This window comes from Dromaius novaehollandiae, chromosome 2 (genome assembly GCF_036370855.1).
Source record: "Dromaius novaehollandiae isolate bDroNov1 chromosome 2, bDroNov1.hap1, whole genome shotgun sequence".
Classification (NCBI taxonomy): domain Eukaryota; kingdom Metazoa; phylum Chordata; class Aves; order Casuariiformes; family Dromaiidae; genus Dromaius; species Dromaius novaehollandiae.
In genome coordinates, this window is record NC_088099.1 from 113495564 (window position 1) to 113517635 (window position 22072).

At 37.7% G+C, this 22072-nt stretch overlaps 1 protein-coding gene across 1 annotated transcript; it reads right to left on the reverse strand.

Annotated features, from left to right (window-relative positions):
* Positions 1 to 244: 244 nt before the first annotated feature.
* On the reverse strand, positions 245 to 22066 carry IMPA2 (inositol monophosphatase 2). The gene is made up of 8 exons (XM_064507193.1): positions 21834 to 22066; positions 15679 to 15812; positions 11060 to 11164; positions 9561 to 9606; positions 7151 to 7259; positions 3526 to 3634; positions 3169 to 3320; positions 245 to 2223 (listed from the first exon to the last, which is right to left on the reverse strand). Exons 1-8 carry the CDS (start codon positions 21930 to 21932, stop codon positions 2108 to 2110), a joined length of 870 nt encoding a protein of 289 aa, XP_064363263.1. The 5' UTR covers positions 21933 to 22066; the 3' UTR covers positions 245 to 2107.
* Positions 22067 to 22072: the final 6 nt, after the last annotated feature.

Consider the following 22072-nt stretch of genomic DNA (forward strand, 5'->3'; position numbering starts at 1 on the left):
TCCTCCCCGGAGCAGGGCGCTGGGGCGAGGAGAGGAGCAGATTCCACCACCCATGATCCCCTGCCTGGGTAAGCTTCCTTATGGAGCTTATCCTGATGGCAGAAGTTAGAGTAAAGCCCCCGCTGCTCCGACAGCTGCTGAGGCTAAGCCCCCTGGGATCAGAGTGGTGCGGCCAAGCTCTGCAGCTGTCATTTGGACCTCAGCTGTCCTCTGAAAGAGGAGGGGAGGGAGAATAAGAGACAAGTGAGCTTATTAGTATTTATTATTTGCATTATTATAGCACCTCAGTGCCTTGTCATGGACCAGAATCCCATCCTATTAGCACTGTGCAAACCCAGAACCAAAGTACAGTCCCTGCCCCAAGGGGCTTACAATCTAAGTTTCAGAAGAGAGGCAACAGCGGGATACAAAGAGCTGGATCACCATGATGGACAGCATTGTCTGCCTGTTGGGAAACTATCAGAGTTCTTCAATGCTGAGTTGAATTAAGGGCCTACATTTTAGACATTCTTCTCACAGTCAATACTTCGTACTTCTCTTTAAAAAAATCAAGAAATCTCACAGAATTTGTGTTATATTCACTGAAAAACATATTTCATTGCAAGAAAGACATTTAAGGTTATTTTAGAAAATTCTGGTTTGTGTTTTCTAGGCAGATATCTGAGCACATTTACAAAGTCTACACATGCAGTGTAAAAACAAATTTAAAAAATTAAAAAAATTTTAACCAATAGGTATTTTTCGGTGCATTCATTTATTGAATTTTCACTCTTGCAAAAAAGAGATATCTTTAAATTCAACTTTTTAGGAAAAATCAGAGGTGATTTCATCTGAACTATTTTTGTTTTTTATCTTACCTATTTTTCAATAAAAATAATCTAAATAAAAAATGATTACCTTGGTGGAATTAAAAACTGCTAGATACAAGGGTAGAGAGCAACTGTGCTTTTACAAAAGGTATATAACTGATTTTACAGTTTTCTCCATTCAAAAAGTGTGATTACAACTCTGTGTGAGAAGGGCATGTGATTTACAACTACCTTTTTGCAAGCATAGCATATGTGCTAATTTTTAATAATTTGCCAGTGGGGGCCAAATACTGCTCAAAGTGTCACTAAAATCAACAGCTCCTTGACACAGCTGGCCTGCTACTGTGTGTCATAGTTAATACTGTGACTGTGAATAACTCATGAAGTTCAATATTCCTGGTTTTAACTATAATTACTCTGTGATAGTAAGTATTCGCAGGTTTGAATATCTTACAGAGGCCTGTAGGAGGACAGTATGATTTATCCCTGTGAAATGGGATAAAAGAAAACAAGAGCTAGCTGGACAGTTTGTAAAATCATTAAACATTTTCCATGGTCAGTTCTGTTATTAGCCATTTGGATAGCCCCCACTGAAGTCACACAAGTAACATATACTCTTTACCTGAAAAGAACATCTAATATTAGCTTTCTTCTATGCATTCTCTAAATTGCTGTAAACATCCAAGATACCCATATATACACATGGGTATGTGTGTGTATATATATGTGTGTGTGTATACTTGCATATACATGTATAGGTATATATATACACAGACATATATATATATGTACACATACACATATATGGATATATAGCTATGACATAGTTAGGAAATAGTAATGTCATTTTTATTGCATTCTTAAGTATCATAGGACAAGGGTATTATAGGCACACATCTTAACTACTCATCCTTACTACAGTCCTAAAGCTCATTTACCTGAGATCTGCATCTGTAAAAATAAAGTTCCATTTTTAGCTGCATGTTACAAAAGACTAAACTTCAGCCCCACAGATATGAAATTACAACTTAATTTTGAAACGAACGCTACAAGTAAAATATGCTATCTTATAAAAAAGATACTGCTGAAAGAGATACATATTAAAAAGGAAACATGATCCTTAGAGGTTTAAAAATTTTCCCAAGCCTTCCCACATTATAATAAATTTGTAAAAAAATTTGACACAAAATCTCTACAGAAAGCATCCTGCTGAAATCACGTACCCTTTAAGCCACCCATCTTGCTAAAATTATGTAGTTCCAGAGGGTAGACTCCGTATTACAAGAATTTAATTTCCATCAGTTTTCATCATCCCGTCTGTAGTGAATAGTTTGTATTTCCTGAGCTATGACCATAGCCATCTCTCTAGTGCCCGCAGCAATCACTCGGCAGGACATAAGATCCAGAGGTCCCCCTGAGGACAAGAAGGTTAAGAACTGTCTTAGGTCATGTAAAAAGGCAACATATTCTTAAAAATAAACCACATTGTAATTAGATAGGTTCAGAAACATTGAAACAACTTCACATTGCTCGTTTTGGAATGAGAAGGAAAACCCAAATGAGGAACTCCTGTCTTGAATCAAGATCTTGAGATCTTGAAATCTCTTGCAAAAATAACAATTTCAAAAAATTCTAGATACAGTGCCAGAGCAAGTAACAGAAGCAATGAATATCAACATCTGTTCAGTACACAATAATAAATGCAATATTTCCTTGTTTTCTCTCAGATAGAAATAAAGATGTGTTTTCTTGCAAATTTAGTAATAGGAAGAGATGAAACAGAAATTAGTTCAACCAGAATAGCATTCGTAGTCCCCCATATCTTTCCACAATATCTGCACAGTGGTCACAATAAACTTCATTATTTTAGAGCCCCATTTTTCCTGGAGATGTGTACCATAGAAATGAATGAAATAATAATTTAAAATAATAAACCAGAAACTATATTGTCCTTTACTCCCTCTAAGAACTTCCTAGTCAGTAATGTTAACAGATGTATCTGACAGTCCTTCCTTCTTGAGATGCCGTCTGTCTCTGCTGAAATCTGTTTGGAGTCTGAGCATAAGTAGCAACCTTCTGGGCTAGTCTTTACAGAAAATCTGATGCTTTAAAGGAGTTACTCAAAGTCATGGAAAGCCAATTTGACTCAGAAGACCTTTGACGTGATAAAACCCCAAGCTGGAATTACATCACTGTCTTATGAATAACCAGCCAGAGTCTAATGGAGCATACAGACATTTCTAATGAATATTGCTAGAAATGATACTGAGTCATGGGAGAAGGACTGTACAGAGGTAATAAAAATTGCCCTGAAATACCAGTCCCAAAAAGTCAATGAAAAAATGAGTATTTTACTCACCTGAAGTGTCTATCACAGTGCCACCTGCCTCTCTAATAATGACAGTAGCTGCTGCCAAGTCCCAGCAGTGCAAGCCAAACTGGTAATAGGCATCTGCAGCACCAGATGCCAAATGGCACAGCGCCAGGGTAGAACTTCCGATTACACGAACCCTAAACACAGCGACAAGGGGACAAAATAATGTAAGGCAGAAAATGCCTTTGATTTCAACCTGTGTGTCAAGACTGCAAAATGTGCAAAGTACTTGATTTAGGGGGAATTACATTCTACTTAAAACTTAATGAAGTGCTGTTTTGTTGTTGTTGTTGTTTTAATGACTTTCGGTCACAATGTCAGAGACATTTTAAAATAGCTTACCCATGTGCTTGGGCCTTGAGCAATCTTTCAATGTTACCAAGGAACAATTTCAAAGTTGCAGGGTCACGTTTTGGACCGATTTCTGTTAAAATTAAGGCCTTCGAGATATCTGCAATATAAGTATTTTTTCCATTAATTTAACAGCTTCCAGGTAGATTCTGGAAATTTCTTCAGACTAAACAATAATGGACTTTTCACAGAAAAACAATTTTCATATCCTCTTTTTTACCCCAAACTCTTTCACAGGATAAGTGACTCCACATTAAAAATTGAAACAAGACTAAATTTCTCATATCAAATAGTCTTATCTAAACATACTTTTTTTTTTCTTTAAAGAACAGGAAGATTAAAAATAAGAATACATTCCTATATTCCTTCTGTTTCCATACATTGTTTTCTTTCATTGACCAATCAGCTTTTGTCAAATTCACTAACATTAACAGTCAACTAAAAATAATCCAGTGACCTAGCAACTGTTATTGACACTAAACTGATGACATTTGAAAACATAATGGTTCTTGAATAGAGAACTTTAATGTAATTTGTTAACAATTAAAGATTTAAGAATATAGTAAGATCAATGAAAAGCTTCTATCTAAACATCAATCATCCAGTCATAGCTCCCCTTCATTCTGACATTTCAGAGCGAAGACGCCTTATGACTGAAAAAGCCTTTCTTACCATAAACTAAAAGAATATCTCAATTAATAATAATAAAGTAATGTTGCATTTGTATTGTGTTCAGCTAAGACAGTTCTGGTTTACAGCAGATGAGGATATTAGCCTTATGCACAGTCAAAGCCTACTGCAGTTAAAGAGAAGACTCACAGTGACTTGCAAGGTGCAGAAGTAGTCCTCACAGGAGATATTGCTAGACTATAAGAACCCTATGCCAATTTAGGTGGAGACAGCTTGTCAAATGTCAAGTGTCCCTGCTTCTTCTATGCCAGTTGAACTCAGGAGGTGTTAAAGATACAATGAACCTTAAAGTTGATTACTTATTAAATAGTCTGCGTCTAATGTCAGGTGTCACCTTCTACTCTGCATTAAAATTAAACATTCATTCACACAAAGAATGTCTACCTGGTTTGTTACAGCTAATTCCATAAGCTGAAAATTCTTAGCAGAAGTAGCAAGGAGGTTTTCATAAGCAAATTAGGATAGAGTGAGACATCATTTAATTAAACAGGCTACCAGTGAATTTAGTATTACAGAGGAACATTATGGATTCAAGCAATGTGGTAAGTGGCTGGTGAGTAACAGATACGTAATTACAGGATATCACAAAGCTTAACTATAGGAATATAGATTTAACAGTTACTTTTTAAAATTACTGCACTGAAATACAGAAACACCAATCCAGACATGCTGCAGAGTATTTGCTGTTTAGCCACAACTAAAGATTCTGGATGGTGAAAGCAATCTGCTTTAGATCTTTTTGCCTAACAGACCCAACTTATAATTAGAGGATACTTGATGCATGCCTCATTGCTGAAATGCATCAAGCATTCACACCACACCAGTCACAGCTAGGTCATGACAAAGACAGTTGTTCCTTTGAGTTATTAAATATATTCCTCCTGAACAAACAGATCTCTCCAATTTTAATCAAGGCTATGGCCAGTTAGAAATTGGATGAAGAGACCGAGGTGAGGTAGAGGGACAACTCTGCTTAGGAGAAGGAGGTGTCTGCTCCCAAGCTCAATATGGTTTCAGCAATTCAAGGTACAAGAGAAAATTTATTGAGCACTCCTCACTCTGATATAAGGCAGAAAAATAGAGAGGCTTGGTAGAAGAGATTTAACAGTGCTACGGATACATTTATGAGGAAAAGACCAATTCTGTTGACCAGAGAAGATTAGAAAAAGAAAATATGGTATTAGCACATGTAAGGCAGACCTGAATCTAAGTGTGAAAAGAAAGTATCAGTCAAGGTCAAAGGGAAGGTGGCTCCTTCATTTTAGTGTATCCTGACAGCTTGATCTCACAAACCAGATCTATACAAAATCAGTCATTAACAAAGAACAGTTTTTGTCTGTACTGTAATTTCAAATAATTAAATCTGAACAATCCTAATGTATGCCTTGAAATTATTTTGTAGATTAATGTTACAGAACGATCTCATTTCCTGAAAACAAAAGGCATGAGGTAACATGGCAGCCTAGGACTCCCCAACACATCACGCATTGGTGAAGGTTACTTCAGATGTAGGTACAGGGAAACACACTCTCTTCTCCCGGCTGGTTTATTCCACTGAAGCCACAGTTTTTAGAGAACAAGAACAACTCTGAATGTGTATACTTAAATATCAATAGAAGTGAGATTAAAGAAGCTCTGTTTTCACTGATGAAAATCCCCACCACCAAAGAATGTATTTGAAAACAAAGGAAAATTTCAAAGCATTTGGAAGGGTAGAAGGTCCCCTTCCCGTGCTGTGTTCTAGACACCCGTATAGATTGAAAGTCCAGAGAAAGGAGGACGAAAGTGACATGTGCCAAAATTATTCCATGCTCAACGAGAACACTCTGACTACATGTGAGTGAGGCCATTTCAAGAGTGGCAGAGCTAACCAAGCTGGGGTACTCCTAATTTTTCCCCATAGTCTGCACAGATTCTTCTGGAATATCGGGTATTCAAGCACAGACAGAAATGTGATGCATAATCCGGGATTAAAATCTTATCTAAGGTACTATCAACCTTACAATTTGCTCCTTCTCTCCAAATGGGGAGAGCCTTGCCCACTAACCTAATTTAAGTGAACATCCAAACTTCACCAAATTTCAGGGAAGACTTGATGCAGGATCTGGTTGGGCGACTACAGCAAATCTGTATGTTAATTTGCCTGAATTTACTATGTTTCAAGCTCCCTAAAATCTCTTGCTGGGGTGAAATTTTTACCCTCTCCTGTGTACACTGATGTAAATTTTTGGCACATGTTTGCTTCTGTCCTGTTACAGTCTCCATTGCATTTTGATTGATTAAAAGAAAAGTTATCTATACATGTCTAATCATTGCTATCTATTGTCATTAGGTAAACAGACAGACATATGATTTGGTTTACCAATAAATTAATTCCATTAAAGTGTTGACTAAACGTTGGTAGCTATTTGTATGTTGAAACATACCTCACACACAAAAGCAAGCTGTTAAGGAACCCCTGTAAAGCATGCATCCTTTAGCTTACTGGTAGCATATATGCCTACTAACATAACACACTTTATGATATACAAGATTATCTGAAAATAAAAGAATAAGAGCCACCATAGTACTGTGAATCTGATTCACCATTTCCATTGCATCTTGCTTATAAAAGGTTATGCCAGTGGCAAAACTGGAATGAAACTGGTGAATCTGCTCATGCTTGATTATTTTAAACAATAGTTATGAATCAAAACAATTTAGGATTATTTAAGAGTAGTTTACATTCAGCTGTAATATTTTAAAAGAAAATGAGAAAAATTGTGATGTTTTCAGAAAAAAACCAAACACATAACAACAAAATTATCATGCAGAAGAAATACTTTCCATCAGGATAATGATGTTCATTATCCTAATGTTGATTTGTAACAACTCTGAAACAAAATTAACATATTCCTTTTAGAGTTCTAACAAAATCTAGACCAACCTGTCTCTTTTGATACCTGAAGCCTTTTGTCATTACAAAATGCCCCTTGACCTCTTCTACCAGTGTATAACCGTTCTTCAGTGCAGTGGTAAATTACACCAAATTCAAGCTTTAAGATTTTGAAAAGGAAAGAAATGAATGCAACTCAAATTACTCATCATAAATATAAACAACTACTAACGGTAGAAAGATCAGCAATATTTTAATTGGTACATGTAATCAAAGATTATACTGATGCTAGCAAACTGGAATAATTTTACTATGATGTTTGAGATATAGGTCATATAAAACTCAGGTTATAAAGAGAAGTTAATGCAATCTGTTCATAGTATTCTAAACTCTTACTTGCAGCTCATCTGTGTTCACATCAGAATGGATTAAATGTTAGTTGCTTTCAAATGCAATTACATGTTTTTATCGAAAATATGCAAGTTCTCTAAGGCCAAATTCTGAGTGAATGAAAACCTTCACTGGTGAGCAGTTACACATAGAAGTAGTTCCATTGACTTTGGCAGGACCAAGAAGGTTTGCAACCCCAAATACATAAATCTGATCAGTTAGGCATCCAACCTTGAAAGTCATGACATCTGGTTTATTAACAGTGGATACTTTTGTACACATTTCACCTTTCATGATGCATTTAATTTGCCCACCTTTTCAACCACGGTAGTATACTCCAGTCACTTTTCCAAATTTTTCTCTGCAAAATCTTTTCTTAATATATAAACCTGAGAGTCTCATTAAATCACAAGACTCCAAGAGAAGGAGTTTGAAGAGAAATACCAGGTCTAGCAAACCAGAATGAAAGCTCTGGAGAATGAACAACACTGGACTCTTTGTGGGAGTGCCTGCTTACCAATAAGAAAAGGAGGGTCAAAATTAGATCCAATGTATATACTAATATTTCCATTTCTTTAATACTTTTCATCAAAAGATCTTAAAGCACTTTATAAACTTTAATGATAAGTTCCTAAAATCACCCCTACATAAATATTATTAACTATATTTTATTTAGGTGTAGAGATACACAAAAATTAAGTGACTTGCCCAAGGTCAGAGAATAAGTTGGTAAAAAGGTCAAGAAAACATCTCAGATGTTCTAGACTACAGCCATTCAATGTGAATAACCATCAGTGTTCATCAGAGACAGTTCAGAGGGAATAGGCTGTCCTTGCTCCTTGCCGTGTGGTCCCATCTAAATCATTTTTTTTTCTGAGGGACACTATTAATAGATTCTTTCCCTGAAGACATCTGCAGGAATTTCTTCAGTGCTGTTCAAAGCTTACATTCAGGTCAGTTCCCCTGTGTGTACTTTGGCTCGTTTTCAAGTTACTACTTTTTTCTGTTTTGCCCTTTTCTTTATTGAGGGAGTTTTAACATCATTCTTTGTTTTTTTGTTTCAGCTTTGTTTTGTTTACCTAATCCAAAATATTCAGCATCAAAAGCATGATGGTGTTCTAGAAAATAATAAATATTACAGAAAACTGTCTGGTAATCATATGTAGTATTAAAAAGGACCTTTGGGAAGGAGTAAACTTCAGAAGAGCATGGAAGTGTTTCTCTGCAGTTTCTATGTTTGAAATGTCAAACTAGAGAAGTAAACAGTATTATTCTGTTTAAATCAGTGAGAGCTGCTAGCACATCTGAAAACTACGTTATTCCTGCACAGAGTTCTTGCTGGCTTCAGTGGCATCTCTGTATTTTTAAGGCTGTGGAATTAGGCTGTACGAGGCACATTCCTTGGCAATTTGAATAGCTATTTCTTCTGTGTATCTCAGACTGTAAAACAGCAACATCTGGAAAAAAGCCTCTAGCATGAATGAGTACAGCTAGGAAACTCAAAGAAGACAGCATACACAAAGGCTAGGTTCTTCTTTGTTTTCCTATGATCAGGCTCTCATGAGGGAAGTGTAGCAATGTTACTACATAAAAACTCACAAAGTCAGATTAAATGAACTAGGTCCATAATTCTGTACTTATCATAGAAAGCAGTTCTGAATTACATCTCATAGCAGCTGTTAGCTTTCACAGATACTGCTAGTAAGAAAGAAGCAATAACAGTCAACGCAAGAACACTGGGAGATACATTTAAATTATGAATAGGCAGCACTATATTTAACTCATTGTGGCTTTGTCTTACAAAACCTTGCTCACTCCAGTACTTCCTTTGTAGTCACACAAATCCTATAATATTTATAATAATTCATAAGAATTATGCTATAATTGCCAGTATGCATGAGTGAAGTTTTGGAGGACTGGGATTTTAGACTAGCAGAGTATGCCCAAACTTAAATAGCATGGAAAAGCTGGTGCAGTAGCTGATTGGATGTTTTGTTTTTTAAGTTCCCACAGGGCTTTTAGGCTTCTAGTCAGATCTCAGGTTACCCATCTTAAAGAACACATTTTATACCTCTTTGTTAACAGCAAATCCAATGCTCACTGCCACTGTTGGAAACCTGTGAAAAATAAGAAATGAAGTAGCATTAAAATGAAAAATCTCTCAAAGTATGAAAAATCTCTGAACTTACTAGTTCTGCAACTCACTTAGTCAATGAAACCCCACAGGGAGCCCTGTGACTTTACCTGGCTTTAAGCTAATAATGTTCTTGACATTGTACCATTCTTGTTTTCTCGGTCCCTTTAACTTTGTCAATCCTTTAAAAAAATATAACTTAATATGGGAAAAGGCAAGAAAAACACATGAAGATATCAGTATTTTTATACTATAACATGTTGTACATTTAGTGATATTTTTGCTTTAGTGTAATTGAATTATCCAAATTAAAATCATTAATGTTGTTATAACAAGTAATCACTTCTGAGAGCACGTTTTGTTCAAGTGAACTCAGAGCATCAGAGATAGCAATTAAGTTGCAGGGAGATACCTTACTGCTGACATTGACACAAGTGGAAACCTGTTCCTCTACCCTCTCTTTTGCAAAGTGACAATCATGTTATTTAATTTGTTCCTTGTGACTAAAGTATAATAATTGCACTTTAAACAATGAAATAAATTCATTTCTTAAAAGCATGTTTTAAAACAGGCTGTAGAATAAAGGTCCAGAAAATATTGCTAGGAAGAGAAAATTTTACTTTATTGGATGAAACACCAGCACATGATCTCCCCCTCCCTGAGCCACTTGAGTTCTATATAATTGCACCAGTAGTAAAGGAAATGGCTTTTTTTAATGATAACTGCAATTACGTTAAACTCCTAACTACAAGGCAGAATGTATTTTAGGTTTTTAAACAGAAATGTTATGAACAATCATTAGTTTACAATTCCCAGCACTTAAATGATGAATTAAAATTTCTGCATTTTGGCAGCAGTGATTCCTGTATTTCTTTTTGTAAAGCAGTGTTATAGGAGTTTAAAAAATAAAATCCATGTTATACAGTAAAGCTGAGTTTTCAGTTATATTCTACATAAACGCAATGGTTGTACTTCCTGTGAAAATGAATATGTGTATTGAAAGGGAGAAAACACACTATTAGAAGGAATATGTAACAACCACACAACGAGTTAGGCCAAATGTCATCATAGTATAGCCTTGTTTCCCCAGTTCAGGTCAAGTCTCTACATGTTATGTGTGGTATACATACACTAGCTGTGAGTCAAGAGCTTCTGGGTCATTAAGCAGAGAATCAGCAGAAACTTTAGCTTACCTATAGGTAACAATATAAAGTTCTCTCCAGCACAGACACTCACTCCCTGAGATATACTACATGAGGTATAAGAAGATACGGGGATGATTCCCACATAGGCAAAACCTTTCTGAGTTTGAAAATGTAATGGTGTATGTAAGTGTAGACTGAGCAAACAGCATAGTAAAATACCTTTAAACAAAAGGGAGGATTAACAGGAAGCTAAGTTTTGCTATTTCTGTTTCCACTTTACTGTCCACTTACCTGTGCACAAAATTGCAGGTTCCATCAACAGGGTCAATAATCCAGGTAGGACTGTCCGTGAGGACACATTTTGAACCAGCAGCAGTGGATTCTTCTGCAATGAACCTGTATTTGATGTTGAGTAAAATGTGTCTCAGAAAATTGAACTCCATCCTTCTGGTTTTTAAGGGCTATTTAATTTGTATATTATATACATGTACATATATATTTCTTTTTTTTTCACTTGGGAGTGAGAGCAATTTTCATAGAAACTTTGGAAAAGAGTTCTCAAATTTGTAGTATATGATTTTACATGGTAATAAATGATTCCATTTATGTTCATTCTCCTAATATACAATTACGAAAACTGTGGAAAAGCATGCAGAAATGGATCTGAACTGGCATCCCTGGAATCGTAGGAGAAGCTTTTCTGTAGAATGTAAGTTTTTGGGTTAGGCCTGTCTCTTGCAGTAAGTAACACAAACTGCAAAATGTATCTGCTGCTCTTTGCAGTCAAATTCAGTCAATAAGAAATAATGCACTCTCGGAAGATCCACAATCTGACTCCTACAGGAATTTTTTTGCAGTAGTTTTAGTCAGGAAATTGAAAGATTTACAAAGCTGAACTTTCTTCTTCCCATGACCCGAAGTAAATCAACAAATTAATTTTTTTTTGGATGCACAAGGCACATACTGAAATCTGAGCTTGTCTTCTGTTCTCTACCGATTTCTTTCAGTAGTTTTGTTTTTGTTTTTTTCCTGGGAAATGTACATCCAGTTCTGGCATATTTCCTGCTGATCTTAATTATCCTTGCTCTCCCATAAACTGCTCAGGGTCTGTTTCTGTAAGTGCTCTGCAGGTGCTATTCTCACAGATTTCAGTAGAGTTCTGCACATACAGAATGTGTAGAATCAGAATGCTGGTACAAAATCTTGGTTTGGGTATCACATTTGAACAACCGGCTTTGGTATACAGAGTTTCTGCAAATGCTTGAGGAAAGAGAAGCTTCTTTCAAAGCCACAAAGAAGAAAAAGGAGAAAAAATAAAAGAGAATGCCTTTTGCAGAAAGTTGCCTCCCTAGAAGTAGAGTAGCACCTGATTGCTCTCGTGCCCTCGACATGAGTTGCGTAATGCTACAGTCATGGGCTTAAAATGTTCTGCAGACAGCACAGAAGGAGACTTCTTGAATTTTCCAAATGCTACTTTGCCTTTTCCTCAGTAGAAAGGGACTAATTTGGTGGCATTATAGGCCCCCATTGGCATGACAGGAAGGGCTTGTTACTATTTTAATCTCCATTAAACAGAACAGTGAAAGGCCATATTTAAAAGAACACTTAAAGAGTTAGTGTGCAACCAGGAAGCCAAAAAGACTTGAACAAGCAGTTGAAGTTCTCAAACATACTATATTGCAGATTGCTTGCTCTATATATTCCATCATTTTGTCCTGTTGGTGTTTATCACTTGATTTTTCCTTTTAAAATTCCTCTAATTATGACCTAAATGCATGATAAACTTTGGCTGCACTGCTGGCTGCAGAGGAAACTCATCTTCGTGGAGATGGATCAGCACAACTAATCTCAGATTTTCTACCTTCACCCATCAATTATGTCTCTGTTTCAACCCCCTGCCAGCTCCAGCAACCAGAGGTTGAATTGTAGCCCTTGAGTTGTCAGTCAAAGACAGGTCAAAGGGGAATCTCTTTAAAGACAGAGTTTTTCTGTGTAAAGTGTTTTACTCTCAAGAATCATGAGTCTGTCACTTGCCTTTTCCTCATAGTGGGTGACCCTGCACTGCAGTCCTTAGGTACAAAATCTCAAATATGAAGCTGGGGTACAGCAGTGCCATTGATAGGTTACAATGTCCAAGATTAATTTTCAGAAGCAGGAGGTGTATGACAAATTAGGTACTCATTGCCTAAAATAAGCCTATTGTTGCTGTACAGTGCTAGGTACTGTGATAGCTCCTATAGGCCAACACACTATAGATGTGCTGCTCTACGGCTGTGTCCTGTAAAAGCATACAAACTAAGCAAAACATTCAGGCTAAAGCACTGGATACCAAACTTTGGACAGCTATAGTTTCAGAAGTAGGAGGGGTAGCCGTGTTATTACAGTAGTTAATTAAATATACCAGTCTTTCAGCTCTGTTGACCCCTGTTCAAATCTGGATTAAAGTTTACTCCCACTGAAAATGAGCCTAGTAATTTTAGCCTAGCCTTAGTGGACATCTGTTCATATCACAATGCCACTGTGAAATTCATTACTGGAACAGCCGGGAAATTCTAGCATGGCATAAGCTGCAGCTAAGAGTGATATTCAGTTAAGAGAAGAAGGGTCAAAACAGGGCTATACCTCACCTATACCTTTATGGGGGTCTGAGGGAAAAAGCCAGCCACTTGGAGTTGGATGTTAGCATCGATAATGGCAGTGTCCTGATTTTAATGGCTATGGGATTAAGGCCACAATTAATACCAAAGATGACAATTTGTGTAACAATAACAAGGGCAAACAATATAATAGGTAGCCTTTTTCACCCTGTAGTCCATGTTACTCTGCTGTGTGTATCTGCATTTCGCAAAGCTCTACCAGAAAAAAATACTCTTTTGGAAAGACTGAAAGTATTTCAGAGTGCTGAAGAGAGAGAGCAAAGATAAAAATCCAGATTAAGCACAAATGAGTATGGTGCATACTCAGTAGCTAAACAGAGACAAGAAGAAAGAAATATTGGTCAGAAATATGTTTTTAACAGGTTTTCCTAACTTTTCTTATTACTACTGAGTAATATCTCAGGATGTATCACTGTGCCACAGCACAAATGGCACAGATTGCAGTGAGATCCCTCTTAATTTTTCTAACTTCTAAAATACATTTTTTTTGAGACAGAGAGTATAAGAATAAAGATAATTTAAAAGAGAGAGAAATAACATAGAAATCTTCACTGATGGTTTTAACAGGCAGATTAAGGGAAAGACCTAACACGATTTAAATGATCTTTTAATGTTTACGTTGCACTTTACCCTAAGTTAATTTAAACCTTGATTGCTACTGTGGACGCTTTATTTAATCTATTTTTTAACCTATTGTTTTAAACTAATCTAAATTTATTCACTGTCAGAACAAATTCTAACCAAAATCAACAACTACCACCAACAAAAATAATTGTTTTGAAAAAATAGCAATTCCTTCATTTGCTCATGTAGTCAGAAGTTAACTGCACAGGGTTAATAAAGTCAGAGATTTTTCAGTTTCTAGGTCTATGTTGACCTTACAACTTCTGTTCCCATTCTGAGTAACTTGAGTGCTTCTGATGATTCTCACTTTATGTGAAATTCGTATGTTGCATGTTCTCTGACAGACTGTCCAGGAAAAGAAACAACATACTGGAGATGAGAAAGGAGTACAGCCAGCAATAGTGGATGGAGTATTACACAAATAATAGGCTTGTAAAGCCTGGCACTTTCTTTGAGAGCCGCAGCCAAGAACCACACATTACGCTGTACAGTACTGCTTCAGTATGCGATCACATACAACACGTATTTAGAAAGCCATATTTAGTATATAATGTTCTTTCTACTAATTCTTATGTTTGTTTGTTTTTTTTTTACAACACCATAGCTGACCGACTCGGATTAGTAAAATACATGTAGTGTTAGCTGAGCCCTCCAGATCCTCATCTTTGTTTATTTCTGCACAGTACTCGATTGCAAGGCTCATATCTACTAAAGAAGCATACAGTTTGACAGAGATTATACAGTATTTAAGTGATACACAGGCTCTGCACTGGTTCTGAAGGAAGAGGAATTTTAGCCTTGCAGGGTGAAGTCAAATGTGGAAATCAATTGCACAGTCTCTGCATCACACCAACCCTGGCCAACTAATATAAACCTCTCTCTAATCTGTGCACAGGCAGGAGTTATTTTCAAATTGACCTTCATGATTCCAGAGCAGTCAACAGTATGATCTATTTTTAAAACCTTGGGTTAAAACCCCAAATAATATCTTGCTTGTGTCCTGTTTATTTATATGCATCAAATCATGATAAACAGCTCTGCTTCTCACTGATTTTAGGATCCTACACAGCACAAGGTAAATGTGATTAAATATGACAATTGTCCTGATCTGGCAAATGCTTATGAATAATGGCAAGAGATAATGATGGAAGGGTCTGCAGGATAGGATAGGGCCTTTGTTATCATTAATATCAGCTTTACTTTAAAATAGATATTCTTCACATTATTCTTATACAGTATTGGGAAAAACATGGAGGTTCATACAAAACCTTCAAACAAGATATCCCTACAGGAGGAAAAAACATTACATTACTATTAAATACATTTCAAGAAGTGAAGAAACAAACAAAAATGCACAGGTCATGATATAAATATTAGAAAATCTGGTGTCCTGAGTATAGGGCAACAGTAGTTTTTTAAAGAGGAGACTTATGTAAGTGTCTGATAGGAACAGATTCATATTTAAGAGATATATAAAACTGAACGAAACTGAATTAAGCAAAATTAATTTTTACTAAAGATATCTGACTTCTAGGGACAGACTTTTAAAACTCCCTTTAAATGCCAGTCAGACATACAGCTGTTACAGGAAAAAATGGTCACTGATAGGTTCTTTCTACAGATACTCACCTGTGGGAGGGAAACTTCTCTTTCAGAGCAGAAATAATTAAATTTTCCACAAAATGATCAGTTTCTGTCACAAGATCTGCTGCAGATGTCTTCGTAGACACTTGTTTTTCCTCTGTTAGAGCTTTCCTAATAATCTGAAAGATAAATTCACAGATTAGATTGGGTTCAGTCCTTCATCCCGTTGATGCTAAAATAATATATTTATTTTCAGAATTACACAGGACCCTGAAAAACCTTTGTAGGCTTAATTCTATTAGAACTTGTTCTATTTCTTCTGCAAATAAAAATCCTGCTGAGAAAATGAGTAGTCTCAGGGAATATAGGATTTTGAATCACTCTGCAAGAATATCTCTTGACAGTTCAGAAAAGGATTGATGAATGGGATACATCTAATGAGAAAAAAAAGACAATGGTAATCATTGGGATTTAGGAAATTACGGAAAATACACATAAGAAAAGGAAGAGCCACAAGGCTCAGGATTATTTCATAGAAAACCTTTTTTGTTTTCTTTTTTCAATTTGCAGGGACAATACCTCCTCTGCTCTTTTACTTTAGAAACATGCAATAAAGCAAACTATGTTAGTTTATTTTTGCCAACAAAAATGTATAACATTAATTTTTTCTTCTGCATATAGATGTTCTGAACCTCAAGTGCTGACCATCCAGTATTACCAAAAGAACTGCTTTTTGTTTAACAAAAACAAAGATTTAGATATTTTCCCAGATATTGAATCTAACTCTTGATTCTTTTTGGGAAAAATATTTATCTCCTTTTAAAAGAAGTTTTATTGTTATTAACTCAGAACTACACCACATCCATGCAAATGCATATGTAGGAGAACAGTTAATGAAAACTTTTCCCCAATTTTACCATTTTCTTTCTGTTTTTTTTTTTGATCCTTCATTAAAAAGAAAAATAATGGGACAGGATGATAATGCTCAAACTGAAAAAGTAGTTGACTAACTTTTAACCAGTGAAAATTATAAATTATTTGAAATTAGGAAAACCAAAACAGATAAAAAAATTAAGCACTACTTATTTGTGTAAAATTGTATTAAATAAAAAACAGCACCAACAAGATCAATATTCCAAGTCCCCTCTAAAACATATATATTTAAATTATGTAAGGAAATTTCCATTGATTGAAGTATTTTAAAACTATCTAAGGAGAAATATTTTATGATCAAACAAAATAGTTCTGCTGGACTGGGAACCTGGAATTCCCAAATTTCAGTCTCAGCTCCTGTTTTCCATAGTCTAAAATATTACATTTGAAATGTTTTCTGATTGTTCTGATGTATTATCTATATTGCTCACTGTTATGTATGTATGTTAGTATGGAAGGCCCTCTGACTAATCTTTCTGTTTCATGAGCTGTAAAACATGAGTTATGCTTATTTACTGAGCTTGAGGACGGATTAATATTTTTCAGTTTGAACTCTTGCTAAAGTTCATTACTACATACCACAATATTTACTCCACTTAATCTCCTTAATTCCATTAATGTCCTGCATGGTTTTCTTGATGATTTTACCATAGATTCAGAAGAGTGTAGATCTAGGAAGGCCCTCAGGCTGCTCTTTGGCCCAAAGCAAAATCCAAAACACTCAAGTCATCTCAGCTGTGTTGTGTAACTTGTTCTAAAAAAACTGATACGCTGATGACTTTTAATTTTATTGCTCTTCTTTACTATATTGACTGTATATAAGTAAGTGCAATGTTTAAGACTGGGCTCAGAAATTAATAGTCAAGCAGATACGGAATACTACTTATTTCTTGCCTTCGGCACTCCTTTCATTAGAGATTATCTGGATTTTTTTTAGCAGTGCCATGTTCTTGATTCCTATTCATTTCGAATACATAGATTAAGGAGAATTTGCAGCCATTTAAATCAGTACAGGCTAACGTTTAGCAGGAAAGTTAGATCACACCTGATCCTTGTTCAAAAAGGAGCGGCTAAGTTAAATTTCTCTTCTGTGGATGGGCTATGTGGTCGGTTGTTTTTCATTATGTGTTCCAGGATTTGATTTTTCCTTTTTAAATGGAATACTTCGCACTTCTCATCACTGAATTTAATCTTACACATTTCTGATCCTTTTCCAATTTTTCATGACCATTTTTGATTAGGTTCCTGTCTTCATTCCTCTCACTTTGATTTCTTTGTGGATTTTATATGGGCATATACTCTATTCCGTCATTCAAGTCCTTCTTTAAAAGACTGAATATTATCAGATCCAAAACTGGATTTTTGCAGCATCCAACTTGGTATGTTCTGCCAATTTGACAGCTATTAAAAATATATTTGTTTCCCAGAGAGTTGTGTACTAGCCTACAGTATCTGTAGCCAGATTCAGAATGTATTTACATAATTTATTTTTGAAAGTGTCATGGAAAAGCACTATTGAAAGCTTTTCCAAAAAAAAAAAGCATCACTTCTGTAACTTCCACTGTTATCCAAGAGCCGGCTGCCAGGAGGAGGTGGTTAAACTGGTTTGATGTACTCTGTCTCTTTGACAAACCCACCCTGTCCCCCTCTCTAGCTGGTATCTGGTGACTGGCACGTGCCAACCTGAGGCTCCAGCTTACAGTTACTTGGTGCGTGTGAATCCCTAAGGCTTTAGCCCAGTACAAAGCTACGGCGGACAACCTTCTCGCCCATCCCCTCCTCCAGTCAGGTGGTGGGAACAGGCCCATGCCAAGGGCTGCGACACATGCTAGCAGGACGCGACTACTTCCCTGCAAGGAACTGCTTCTCCCCACATCTTCTGCAACTGGTGCATGGCGGGGGAGGATGGCATGAGAGAAGTAGTGGTGCTGTGCTGACGTTACCAGCAACAAATTGGCACCACAACTATATTAGCTCACCTCCTCTAGCAGGTGACGCTGTGGGACGAATGGGTCTCTACTAATTCTCTGCCCCTAACAAAGGGTCTGACAAAAGGAAATCTTACTCATCTGTACCAGCCTGTATGGGTGTGTAACGCAAGTCACAGTCCAACACACAAAGATTATTCCCCCCCCCATCACAAATGAAACAGCTTTTATTCTCCACAAATTTATCAAATAGCTCAGACTAGTCCAGAATTCTGCTTATGTTGAATAATACCTACCAAATTCATCTGACTACTAAGAATATTAGAGCCTGGTGCTCTGGTGGAGAGCACAGAGCACTCTGAGAACATCACCCAGTTCGTGTCCTTGCAGAAGTCTTCTGTTAACTTTTGTAGACACTTACTGCAATTGCCTGGTCTTCCCGACCGGATGTGGAGCTATGTAAAAGCTTCTCTCTAGATACAAGTCATTGTAGCAGGTAGGCAGAAGAACAAAGTAACTACAGGTTGATGAAATACATATCTGATTGCTCCTTATCACTATTGTACAATGAAACTGGCAAGCAAGAAGTTGTATTCTGGCCGTAAATGTGTTTTACTAGGCTTCATTGTTGCGTTATAGATTATTCCAAGATTACCTAGACTTTTACAGCAGCTGATTTCTGAGAGTCTGTGGTTATTCAGAGCAGAGCCGCTTAAAATTTTTAGCCCATGCTGCCCCTCCACTAATAAAGAATTGTCTAATCCCACCTGCTTTTCTTATGCAAAAAGTAGTATTAAGCCATGAACAAAGCAAGTAGAGTTTGCTCACAGAATAAGCAGAAGAGATGTCTGAGAAAGTCCAGTTATATATGGCCTCACAGAGTGGATTAGGCATCATTTCAATGCAGGTCAGCTACAGAGGTTACAAAATCATGGCCATTCTCATTATGAAATATCTATATATGGAGGCCCCGAGATATTTTGTTGAAAAATGGAACTAAGTGACAAGAGGTAGGCAAGAGAGGCAATAACGTTCCTCTGGGAATGGAAGTTACTCCAGCAACATCACTTTTGACACATATTCAAGCAATCATTTATTTATCAGCCTTTTAAGTTTAGAAAAAAAACTATTCCAAAGCATAGATGCATATCATTTGGAAGGAAGATATATTTTGGTTAGACTCATGAAACATGATGTAATATGAACTAAACAGTCATACAGGCAAAAAAAAAGGGAGATCAGGAAGCTGTATTACTGATTGATTTCTCCTAGAAATTCAAAATCTTGATTTGCATGCCCTTCTTCAGGTTAGGCCTTGCAGTGATTCTCGTAGATGCTTTCTAAGGTGCAATCATAAAATGATTCTAAGCCTTCCTAATCTGGCACGGATTTAGGAAACAGAGGGCCTTAAAAGAAAGGCTGAAATGGGAAAATTTCATGCAGGGTTGGAGATAGCACTCAGATCTGCAGAAAAGACAGTGCAAGCAGATTTCTGGGGATGGAGGTAAAGGTGAAGGAGTCTGAGGGAAGGGAAAGAGGCAGAAAAAAAGAAAGTGAACTTGACCAGTGGAACTGACTGTTTTTGGTGGCCAAGACTCAATTTTATTAGTCAATTTTCAATAAAAGTAGATCTAGTCCTATCAAACCTATGTTTGTGCCGTACATCTGGCCTTATGTGCCAGACATAAGGCATTTTGTGTCCTTATGCTTAGCTTTTTGGGGGACTAGCAAAAAATGGATTGACTCTTTAATAAAAGATACTGCCTTACCCGCACCTTTTGTTTAAAGGCCCACAAGGATGTCTTATGGTTTTTGCAATTAAATACATTCCTTAACATTATAAAAGTTAAAAAAACTCTACCAAATTACCAAATCCGACTTAAACAACATGTTTGGCTGGTTTTAATGTGGCCTACCATGGAATCAGCCATTTCCTACCAGTTGCAAGGTAGCAATGGCAACTTGCAAAGAAAAGATGCAAAATTTAATCTTCTGGAATGTTTATGTCTTCCAGGAAAAGGTGTTCAGCTGTGGTCTTCTGGGCCATTAAAATGGTTGAAGATGGTTATGGCTGTATTCACAACTAAATATTTTGAGAGATAAGGTGTGTAGGCTTGAGCAAATCATGAGAGTGCCTCTTGTGAAATGGCTGGCAGAAAGTATGCTGGAGAAACTCCAGTTTGGAGATTCAGTGAGAGCATGACCTGTCATCCCAATTTGGATTATCCGTTTGTTCCTTGCATAACTAAAACAAGCCTTCTCTCCTCTGCCGTTCTGTTAATCTTTGTTGTCCCTTTTTCTTCTACCAAGGGGAAAAATAGGTGTAATAATACATTCTGTGGAAAAGCTACTGGTCCTGGATTCAAGATAAAAATCACAGCATAGAGGTACAAAGTGGTTTTCAAAATATAGCAGAATGGAAGCAGAGGAGAAATATATGTTGCTGAGGTATGTTATTTTACCCATTTTCTCATGTGAACAATCTGCTGATCCCACTTCTAGGCTCTGTTGGAGCCCGTAAATTTTTTGCCATCGCACACAATGGGGTCAGGATGTCTCCAGAGATGACTAACCTTCATCTGTGTTGAAACACAGGTCTTAAGCAAGCTACTGTTGCTCTCCGCAGAGAAACTGCTGATTTATCCCTAGTAAGTGAATTTCAGTCATTGTGAAGACACTGATATAAGAAGATGACAAAAATCTCTGTGACACAACTGTTTTTCTCTGGACAAGCTGCTCAAAAACAAATGCTGGTATTATAGTCTATAAATGCACAATATTCTGGATAAAGGCACCATGGTGCGAAATCTCAGTTGAACATCAATATTAGCATCACAGCATGCTCTAAAAACATTTCAGCACCGGAATAAATGCTCGTTCGTTTTATTAACGAAAAAAAAAACCTATTAAGTTCACACTGACAACCCTTCCGTCTTTTTTTTAAATGAAAATCCTCCGAGTCTCAAAATACACCCGCTCTCCATCCTTACGGTAAGGGCAGCTGCCGGAGAAGGCGGCCTCGGGGATCCCGACGTCCTTCCACAGCGCTGGGGCGCAAACCAGGAGGTACCGGAGGCTCCGACACCGGCCGTGACGGCGGGGTGTGTGTGTGTGCGTGTGTGTCTGTGTACACCAGCGGACCCCGCGCTGCGGCGGCGCGGGTGCCGCGCCGTGCCGCCCTCCTCCTCTTCCTCCCCGGCTCCGCCGCACCTTTCCCCCCCCCCCCCCCAAATTTAAAACGCGCCCCTACTAAAACCGGCGGGGGGAAGGATGCTCCAGCCGCGGGCGCGGCCCCGCCGCCCTCCCGCCCCGGGGGACCCCGGCCCGGCGCGGTCTCACCTGCCCGGCGCGGAGCGCCAGCTGCACCGCCACCTCCGCGCACTCCTTCCAGGGGTCCCCCCCGCCGGCCGTCCCCTCCGCCTCTTCGCACGGCTTCATAGCGGCGGCGGCTCCTCCGCCCGCTGCCGCGGGGCAGGGCCGGGGCGCGGGGTCCGGCTCGCCGCCGGGCAGCTCCGCGGAGCAGGGGCTCGGCGCCGCTCCGCCGCCAGCCCCGTGCGCCGAGGCGGCCGCTGTCACTC

Coding starts and splice junctions, on each gene's coding strand:
- IMPA2 (XM_064507193.1), bottom strand. CDS start 21,932: ATGAAGCCGTGCGAAGAGGCGGAGGGGACGGCCGGCGGGGGGGACCCC. Junction 7,260..9,560: donor GATTTGCTGTTAACAAAGAG/GTATAAAATGTG, acceptor AAAATCTTAAAG/CTTGAATTTGGTGTAATTTA. Junction 3,321..3,525: donor CTCAAGGCCCAAGCACATGG/GTAAGCTATTTT, acceptor CGCTGTGTTTAG/GGTTCGTGTAATCGGAAGTT.